This window comes from Sitophilus oryzae, unplaced genomic scaffold (genome assembly GCF_002938485.1).
Source record: "Sitophilus oryzae breed Bouriz unplaced genomic scaffold, Soryzae_2.0 scaffold_377_pilon_pilon, whole genome shotgun sequence".
Lineage (NCBI taxonomy): Eukaryota > Metazoa > Arthropoda > Insecta > Coleoptera > Curculionidae > Sitophilus > Sitophilus oryzae.
Genome location: NW_022146948.1, coordinates 1,091,884 through 1,102,664, shown reverse-complemented (window position 1 = coordinate 1,102,664; position 10,781 = coordinate 1,091,884). Strand labels below are relative to the sequence as shown.

Here is a 10,781-nt window from a genome sequence, read left to right as displayed (position 1 = left end):
AAAATATACAACTTTGGTTTAAAAATATGTTTGAATCGCCCATCTCGACCATATTATGTAAAAAATTTGAAATGTAACTCGAAACCAAAAACCTAATATAGAGTTTTTTCGGAAGCCTGGGTCACCGTGTATATTTCGTAAGTTAAAAAATTAATAATTATTGTATAATTTTATTACAATTTTATACTGAAGTTTAGAACTTATAAATAAACTTACCACTTAACGAACAACTCTTTAAAGAACTTATAACAATGCATATAGTTAGAAATATGATTTTCTTAATTAAAAATGTAGAAAAAAATATGTTTGGTTAGGATAAAATTGACACTGGCATCACCTAGCATTTTTTTTACATAAAAATGCACAAAACATCCCCCTTTAGAATTTTTTCTTTAATGGCTATAAACGGGAGTAAAAGACTAACCGTCCGAACAAACACTAGAGGCGCCACCGGTCATCAAATGGTGTAAAAATTGCAAAAATTTAATCATCTAATTTTCACACAAGCGCTCGCGCTTAACTTTTTAAATTTTAATTCAGTTTTCATTGTTTTCAAACTCCATTATTAGGTTTTGTTGTATAAAATAAATTGTATAAAATAATAAAAAAAAATTACGTATATTCAGAGATTGATAAAACATTAAAATTCACAAGTTATAATTAGTAATTAGACAATTCTTTTATATTTTATATTATTTCAAAAGCAAAAACATAATGGTATACAGCGTAATTTTGATATGCAGCTTTAACACAAAAAGTGCTGATATATTTTTCAGTTTTCGTTGTCAGCCGCGGAAGTTTCAGTGATTTTAGTGTTGTCGGATATTTTTATTTGTGAAAAAGAAATATTGCGTTTGGATTGCAAAACTAAGGGTGGCAGTTTTATTGCAATGTAAGTAAGCGTTTGTCCATTTTATATTTTACTTTTTTCATATTTACAACTAAATGTACATATATTAAATATATTAAATTTTATAATTCGTTTTATTTGAAAAATGAGAGAAGACAAACCGGTAATTGAGATACCTAACTGTTATGTAATATATTCCATTTAAATGTAATATATTACTTTAAAATTAAAAAAATGTAAATTTAAAAATATATACAGGCATTAATTGAAATTTTTAGTATGCGAACAAACCCAAGAGGCGCGTTTAATTTACTTTCATTTCTCAACATGACAGATGAAGTTCTAAAGGGGGATGTTTTATGAAAAAAATGCTTAATGTGATATTATAGACTAACTGGCGCTTATGTATCGGGTCCCTATAAAATTATAATTATAAGTCATCTCGTATGGTGTCAATCTGCACAGGATCACAAGGTAAATTATTCGTGTTTAGAACACGGGATAATGGAATAATAGAGCTTAATTCTTATTAATATTTAAACAATACAATGAAACATTTGTTTTTTTTATTCAAATTATTTTCTGTCCAACATACATTTTATTTTGAAGAATTGGTTCCCTCGCCGTCCTTGCGGTTCAGGTGGCCCCTAAATGAAGCCTGAATTTTGGCAGCCGCCTTGTTCAGATCAGGATCTGTCAAGTCTATGTCTAGTTCTTCCTAAAGAGGGATAAAAACAGTTACTAACAGAGGTATTCAAACGTGCAATGTATAGGGTTTCCATAAAGGCACAGATTAGGTATATTATATGTATATGTTGGAGGCAGATGTCGAATTTCGGCCGATGTCCAAAATAATTAGACATATGGCGATTTGTCCATACTAAACTTGCCAGGGAGTTAATCTTTTTTTGGTATAATATAACAACAAAAGATTAACACCCTCCTCATAGAACTTGAAACCAATGCAATCAAAACTCTTCCGCGTAACTTTGTGGATATAGGTAGGTATATTTAATTATAATCGCCATATGTCTAATTTTCGGCATCTGCCTCCAAATAAACACATAAAAATATTGCCCCTAATTCGTGGTACGAAAATTGTTTTTTATGACGATGAGCAAAAGAGTAAAATTTCCTGTGCGCAAAAATAAACTCGCGTTTAAACAGTGTAATATCTGGGCCGGTCAGGCGCTGTGCACAATTTTAGAGGTCATAAGTGGGCGTGTTATGTGCGCAAACTAGTAACCTAACTAGTGCGCGACTCCGAAAATTGGAACCACGAAAAACAATGCTTTTGACGATAAGTTTATAATCTTATAATCTGTAACAAAGGCTTTTGGACTTTCCGAATAAGTGAACTCAAAAATCCGGACAAATGAACTCTGAAATCCGGCCGTCGCAAAAAAGAAACTATACATTTTTTATGAACTTTTATAGGACGCAAATAATAGCCCCGGGATCAACAAAATATGAACCAAAAAACATTCACTTTCCAGGAGAATAGCGCCAAAGAATGTATTTTCGAACATACGTCGCGCGTCGGTTAAGTAGAGTTGTAGCATCGTAGAGACTGAGATATTTAACAAAGTAACTGAGGAATCAATTTAACTATAACTGTAAAATATTTTACTAAGTTAAATTGTTTTTTCGGTCAGGATTCCCGGACGTTTTTCAAAATCAGGGCCGGACTGCTTCGGACACTTGAAAAATCCGGACATGTCTGTGGAAATCCAGAGACGTATGGAAACCCTAACAATGTATTGTATGATCGTAAAAAAATGGCGTCAGCGACGGCTATGAAATGAAGATCGCTGTCATAACGAAAGAAATTTATCTCGAATATATCGAAGAGTACCTTAAAATCCTCCAGCCCTTAGTTTATGCCACTGATATATTACAGAGTGATAAAAAAATATCAATACCTTTTTAATAGTATTCGATAACATCTAAACTGTAATGGATACATATAAAGTACTATAAAATCGGTTAAATTTTATAAAAAACGTATTTTTGTGTTTGTAGTTGTTCCGAAAATTAACTGTTTTATTTTATGTGTTTTTAGTCTCATTTGTACCTACAATAAGTTAATAATGTAGGCAATATAGGGAAATCGGCAAACGGTAATACAAGAAAATTAATATTAACATTTAAACAAGGTACTTTAATTGAATTCTGGTTGCAGCTTGACTTGAGGGTAGTTAGGTAAATTATTAATATATTGATTTAAGTCCTTTTACCAACTTAACTTGCAGATCATCATGATTTAAATAAAAAATATAGACTTAATAGTCATAAAAACGACATAAATATCGCGTTATATTGATTTAAGTCTACAAAAATGACTTGACTTGAAATAAAATGATTTAAGTCAAAGACTTAAGAGTTTAATCATTTGAACTTTATGTTGAATTTGACTTAAGACTTAAATCATTTTGATTTTAGAAATGACTTAAGACTTAAGTCTTTTTAAAACTGACTTCTTGCAGCTCTGATCTTTTTCAACTACGAGGATATTGGAGCAGTTCGCGCTAATGGTCACCCGGTATATTAAAATTATCATCTGAGAAGGAAGTTTAAAATTTATCAGTATACATTTTAATTATTTTTATTTATTATTACTAATAGAAATAATATTCCTTTTTGTTTTTTTACCTCTTGTTTGGAACTGCTTTCGTCACCTTTCTTGTCACCATCCATATGTTTCCTTGTTAAATGACCTCTGAACGAAGCCTGAATTTTCGTAGCGGCGTTGCAGAGTTCTGAAAATAAAAGAATAACTCAAATAGTAAAATTCTATTGAAGTTTGACTAAAGGTTTGAGGTTATTCATTATTCTCTGGTTTCACTATAATCAGCTATAATATACCAAATTGCTGTTGTAGCAACGGCATCAATGTAACTTATAAAATGACAATCGATAATAATTTTTGACAGGCTGATGCAGCGCCTATGTACCATTTATTATAAACTGTGATTATAAATTGTTACACACAGAAACTAGCGTGGAATAGCCAATAACCAAAATTTGATGCCGAATGAATTACTTGATTTTTTTGATTACTCAATTTAAACCGGCCGCCTGTGTTAAAAGTTAAATAATTCATTTTTTACCTTGATGATTATTATACCTTAAAGAAGTAGAGTATACAACATAAGTATGGGGTATGGGTCACATTTCAAAAATGACAGCTCCGGGAAAAACAAGTTTCGCCACTGAATTCCATGTGAAAAACTCTATGGGACTCGGTTTTCACCTTTTTATGATATGTAATAAGATAACCAAGATACACCTGATATGTTATAAGATAACCAAGATACAGGAAGAGGGTCGCAAAATGCAATATTCTCAAATCCGCCCTGTATTTTAGAAACCAAGGGCTTAAACAAATCTGTGTAGCATCTTTAGTTTCATAATAAGTAGCATAGGCATGTTCGGTCTTCCGGTATACCGGCACCAGGACCGGTACTTTTGAAATATTCCGGTATCGGTATCGTCTTTTACAAGACCGGTATACCGGTTTCAGTACCGGTATCGGAAGACCGGTTTAAATCGGTCCCGAAAGACCGGTTTCAATCGATACAGAAAAATAGATTCATGATAATTTGATTAATAAACCTGTATTATGAAACTTGTATTCGATATATGTAACAACGATCAGGAACCTGCAATGTAATTTATTTTGATGTATATTTAAGGCATTGCTAGTTTGGTTTTGTCTAGTAATCTAGTCTTCTTTTTTTAGTACATCTAAAATTCAAGAACACACCTTCCTCATGGATCACTCATGTATATTATATAAGTTAAAATGTCTGTAAAACTCAGGCCAATATTCAATAGCGTCTGTCTAATAGCGTCAAACCTATTATTTAAAATATGTAAAATATCATCCTATTTCCGCTCCATTTATATCTTCAGGAACAGCAGCTCCTAGTACTTTTTCCATTTTTTATAAGTCAAGAGAAAAAGGGAATGTTGGACAAGAAATCAAGAATATGCCGGAAATGTGAACATAAACAATGAGAATCTTAAGTTAGATCAATAACGTTATAACGGTAACGGATAGATTTACGATATACTCCGAGAAATCTAATTTATCCCTCAAAATACCGTATTTATTACGTTACCGTATTTACTTAAAGTTACAGGGCACGAGAACTATCTATTTACATTTTTTAATAAGGTATCATAAGGTATATGCTCACTGGCATAACAACTAAAACAGTTATTTCCGTCTTTCCGTCCAACCGGTCTTTCGGTCCATCCGGTCTTCCGGTCCAGCCGGTATACCGGTTCAGTATCGGTCCCACCGAACTAATTGTTGGAACCGGTATACCGGTTGCAGGACCGGTACTTTATGATGCCGGATACCGGTACTGAAATCTTAGGCTTAGGACCGAACTTACCTAAAGTAGCACAGTGATGTGAAACACACGTTAGTAATAAAGCACAGGAAAATGGGACACCTTATTGTTCACTTAATAAGTATTTTGATACTGCCCATGGTTTTAATATCATTTTTGAAGTAAAAAAGGCATATAGTCCATATCAAATAAACTTTTAGTCACGTGATTAAGCTTGACCGACACAGCGCATTTTTTTAATCAAAATATTTTAGGAAACAAAAATAAATTAATTATAAATATATAAACACTTATTATGTACATAAAAAACTCATCTTCTTAACAGCACTTAAGGGACATAAAGGGCCATTACTACCGCTTTCCCGTTCAAAATATTCTAATAAAGTTGCAATGATTTTTTACGGCTATTAAGCTATCTTATACACTTCACACTAGAAGAGGTTCTAGCAAGAACAATGTTCGACTGCAAGGTCTGCTAGTAAAAAAAATCAAGCTTAAAATATTACGAGACAGTTTATTTAAACCAAAAATTCGTTATACAAAACTAAAATGTCAAAACGAATGGCAATGTCAGGAAATAAATAAATAAATGTGGCAACTTGACATTTTTTACAGCAGAGCGACCACCTCAATCCCCAGCGGGAAATTTAAATTCCAGTTAGTCAAGGAATTTAAAAATTGCTCCCTCGACTACGTAACTTAAAGTTTAATTATTGGTATCTGTATATCTATATATGGTAATTTTTAAGAAAATTGAATTTAAATATTAGTATAGCACAACTAATGCAATAATATAACGACGTGGTGAACAATTAATTTATTTAATGTTAAAAGCGTTTAGTATTATTGAAAATATATAGTCTAGCAATTAATATTAATGAAGTGAATTATGACCCAGTTCTGTATATTGCATACTGAACTTTAAAGTCAATAAATATGATATTTAATAAATTTAAATTGATTTTTGCCCGAACTGAAAATTTGTGTAATATACTCTCCATAAATATTAAACGAGAATACTTGATGCTTTATTAAATTTTTAATTTTTTTCCTAATATTGTATCGATATTAGTATAGCTTAAAGTAATATTGTAGCAGAGCTGCAAGCTCACAGAAAACTTAAGTCTTTTCTTGATTTAAATCATTTTAATGATTTAAGTCATTTGTTTTTAAGTCATTTTTCGAAAGCTGATTCAAGACTTAAAATATAAGTCTTTTTCAGAACGACTTGTGATTTAAATCTTTATTCCGAAATAGAAAAAGATTTGTCTTTTTAGAAAAGACTTAAGTAATTAAGACGATTTAAGTATTTTTATGAAATGCTTAAGTCAAATTTTTATACAGGGTTGTTCACCACATACGACACGGAGTATTGTAGCTAAACGATGAGATTTTTACAAATTGTAAGTTTTGGGTTCGTTGAAGGACTATTAGAGCTACAATTTAAAAATAGTTTTACAAGATACAAAGTGTCCCAAATAAATAAAAAATATCAAAGTTGTATTTTTTTAAATGGAACATCCTGTATATTATTACATTTTTAGTTTCTACGATTAAAATAAAGGTAAGTTTGATTAAGGTTTATTACACTTAAACCTTACCGTTTTTGAAATATTTTCAATTTTGTGAAATTGCAGTAAAAATTTTAAGGCTTCATTTCTCGAAGGGTATCAAAGTTTTTAATACTAAATATTTGCTGAAGTTTATTTATTGTTCAGTTATTGTGTTGCAATAATAAAAATAATACTACCTTATACAGAGTGTCTAAAAAATTATTTTAAATAATTATTACATTTAAACGGCAATAACTTGTTTAATTTAAATGGAAGACCCTGTATATTTTATGAGAATCAGATGCACAATTTAATTGTCTATCAAATTGTATTATACTATTTTTTACCGCTCTTTAAGTTTCCGTAGAAAATGCATTTTCTTGTAATTTAGAACTTATTTATATTTTTAAAGATGTACGAAATTTTTAAAGTGTACAGATACTAGTATTGTCGATATAATTTGTTTATTTCATTACAAAATAAAAAAAACTGTTTAAATATTTGTTAAAGAGGACCAATTAATATGATTCCAGTATTCAAACTACATTAACTGACTGTTTGCATTGATTAATAATAATTGCCTCAAATACTAAAAAACAGAGTTTTGTATGTGTATTAGACATTGCCAGTGTGGTAAAAAGCAACACCTTAAAAATGAAATTTAATTTTTTAATAAATGCTTATTTATAACAATAGAGACGTTCGTTTTCATAACTTATTATTTTATTGATTTCTGATTCAAATACACATTTATTTCGAATAATTTATTAATAAACACAATTAAGTATTTAATTAATTAGTATTTGGGCGGAAATAATGGTGGTGTATTTAATTAATGGTATACTCTTTTATAAAGATTTAAATAGTTTTCTTTTTGCATACAAATGGGCTAGTAATATTATCGTTTTTAGTTTTTAGCAAAACGATAATATATTACCAGCCTGTACATTTGTTGCTTTAAAAACAATCTAACATGTCAATATTCCATGGGTAAATTGATAAATGGGGCCTAAATTATAAGAAAATGTATTTTCTACGGAAACTTGAAGGAATAGGTAAAAAATGGTGCAATACAATTTGATAGACAATTAAATGGTGCATCTGATTATCCTAAAATATACAGGGCATTCCATTTAAATTAAAGAAGTTATTGGCGTTTAAAGCTAGAAATTATTTAAAATAATTTTTTAGATACTTTCTATGAGGTAGTATTATTTTTACACAATAACTGATCAATAAATAAACTTCAGTAAATATTTAGTATTAAAAACTTTGATACCCCTGGAGAAATGAAGCCTTAAAATTTTTACTGCAATTTCACAAAATTGAAAATATTTCAAATATTTTATTGGTTCTCTGATCTTAAATACACATTTATTTTGGTTGAATTTCTATAAATGAACACAACAGTGTGTAATTAATTAGTATTTGGGCGGAAATAATGGTGTTGTATTTAATTAATGGTATACTCTTTTATAAAGATTTAAAAGAAGTTTTTTTAGATATAGTTGCTTAGTATATTATCGTTATTGGTTTTAGCAAAATGATAATATATTACCAGCCTGTACATTTGTTACTTTTGTAATAGAATTCAATATGTCAATATTCCATGGGTAAAATGAGTTTAGTGTCTAAAATGAGAAGAAAATGTATTTTATGGAACCCTGAAGGAATAGGTAAAAAATGGTAAATATTAATTCTGAGGGACAATTGTACTGGGTGCATCTTGTCTAAATATGGTATTCAAGAATAAATAGTTTATTTATGCTTAAAGCTAGAAATTATTTAAAATAATTTTTGATATTTGAGGTAGTATTATTTTTACACAATAACTGATCAAGCCAAATAAACCTCAGTAAATATTTAGTATTAAAAACTTTGATACCCCTGGAGAAATGAAGTTTAAATTTTTATCATAAAAAATTGAAAATATTTTAAAAATTTTATTGATTTCTGATTCAAATACACATTTATTTCGAATAATTTATTAACGAACACAATTAAGTATGTAATTAATTAGTATTTGGGCGGAAATAATGGTGTTGTATTTAATTAATGGTATACTCTTTTATAAAGATTTAAATAGTTTTCTTTTTGCATACAAATGGGCTAGTAATATTATCGTTTTTAGTTTTTAGCAAAACGATAATATATTACCAGCCTGTACATTTGTTACTTTAAAAATAATCTAACATGTCAATATTCCATGGGTAAATTGACAAATGAGGTCTAAATTATAAGAAAATGTATTTTCTACGGAAACTTGAAGGAATAGGTAAAAAATGGTGTAATACAATTTGATAGACAATTAAATGGTGCATCTGATTATCCTAAAATAGACAGGGCATTCCATTTAAATTAAAGAAGTTATTGGCGTTTAAAGCTAGAAATTATTTAAAATAATTTTTTAGATACTCTCTATGAGGTAGTATTATTTTTACACAATAACTGATCAATAAATAAACTTCAGTAAATATTTAGTATTAAAAACTTTGATACCCCTGGAGAAATGAAGCCTTAAAATTTTTACTGCAATTTCACAAAATTGAAAATATTTCAAAAACGGTAAGGTTTAAGTGTAATAAACCTTAATCAAATTTACCTTTATTTTAATCGTAGAAACTAAAAATGTAATAATATACAGGGTGTTCCATTTAAAAAAATACAAATTTGATATTTTTTATTTATTTGGGACACTCTGTATCTTGTAAAAATATTTTTAAATTGTAGCTCTAATAGTCCTTCAACGAACCCAAAACTTACAATTTGTGAAAATCTAATCGTTTAGCTACAAAACTCCGTGTCGTATGTGGTGAACAACCTTGTATCTTTTAATAAACAAACATGACTTGACTTGAAATAAAATGATTTAAGTCAAAGACTTAAGACTTAAGTCATTTGAATTTTATGTTGAATTTGACTTAAGACTAAAGACTTGAGTCTTTTTAAAAGTGACTTGTTGCAGCTCTGTGTTGTAAAAAGGGGCTATCTATTTCAGAAAAAAATACGTCAAAATTTTTTTGTGGATTTGTTTAGTGGGAAATTTACATTATACAGGTTGTCCCAATATTCCGTGGACATAGAATTAATAAGTAGATATTTTTGGAACCAAAATAAGTTAATTAAGCGCAATTTAAATTTTTACTAAAGTTACTCGTTTATTTGTTGGAGGACATTAAATTAAAAAAAATAAAAACATTTTTTAAGATATTCTAAGGATCGATACACCGTCTAAATATCTTTGGTGGTGCCCATGACTAACGACTATTGACTAGGCGTTTTAACATTTGACTTTTAGAAAAAAAAGGGTTCGAGAAGGGAAAAACTACTCTCATCATTTCATAAATTCTAGCAGAAATGTTTTCCAAGTTAAAAGATGACTCTTTTTTTCCATCGAAGGAAAATACATTTTCCTGAAATACAGGGCGAATTTGAATATTTTGCATTTTATAACTTATCTAAAAGGTGAAAACTGAGTTTCATAGAGTTTTTCACGTAGAATGCAGTGGCGTAACTAGTTTTCTTCTGAGAGCTGTTCTGTTCGAAATTGACTATATATTAATATTTTATTTTATTTGGCTTATTATGAGCTTTCTATAAAAAATATTCTAATAAGATATACTATACTCAGTACTTATTTTCAACAATAAGGTAAAAAATGCGGTATTTAACTTTTTCACATAAATCAATCTAGTTTAAAAGAGTATTATTATTTATTAAATTTAAATTAACCAGATAATTTTGCTTTCCATGTGTTATCATAATAAAGTGCACCGAAAATGAACTTGTGCAGCTTCTTTCAATCAAATTTATTGATATTTTTGATGCACTTGTGCAATAATTCTACACAAGGAAACTAGTGTGGAATAGTCAATAGGTAACCAAACTTTGACGTCGTAGAAATTATTTGATTGTTTTGTTTACCTAATTTAAACAGGCCACCTATGTTAAAAAGTTAAATAACACTTTTTTCCTTATTTATGAAACTAAGTATAAAGTATAGTATATTTTTAGAAA

General features: G+C 29.1%; 1 protein-coding gene across 1 annotated transcript in view; it reads right to left on the bottom strand.

The window, feature by feature from the left end:
* Nucleotides 1–626: 626 nt before the first annotated feature.
* Nucleotides 627–10,781, bottom strand: part of LOC115885211 — a 185,798-nt gene continuing 175,643 nt past the window's right edge. Inside the window, exons 4-5 of the mRNA XM_030904039.1 lie at nt 3,503–3,609; nt 627–1,568 (exon numbers count right to left, since the gene is read on the bottom strand). Of these exons, the coding sequence (XP_030759899.1) occupies nt 1,449–1,568; nt 3,503–3,609 (227 nt within the window). The 3' untranslated portion in view covers nt 627–1,448. The remainder of the gene's footprint in view (nt 1,569–3,502; nt 3,610–10,781) is intronic.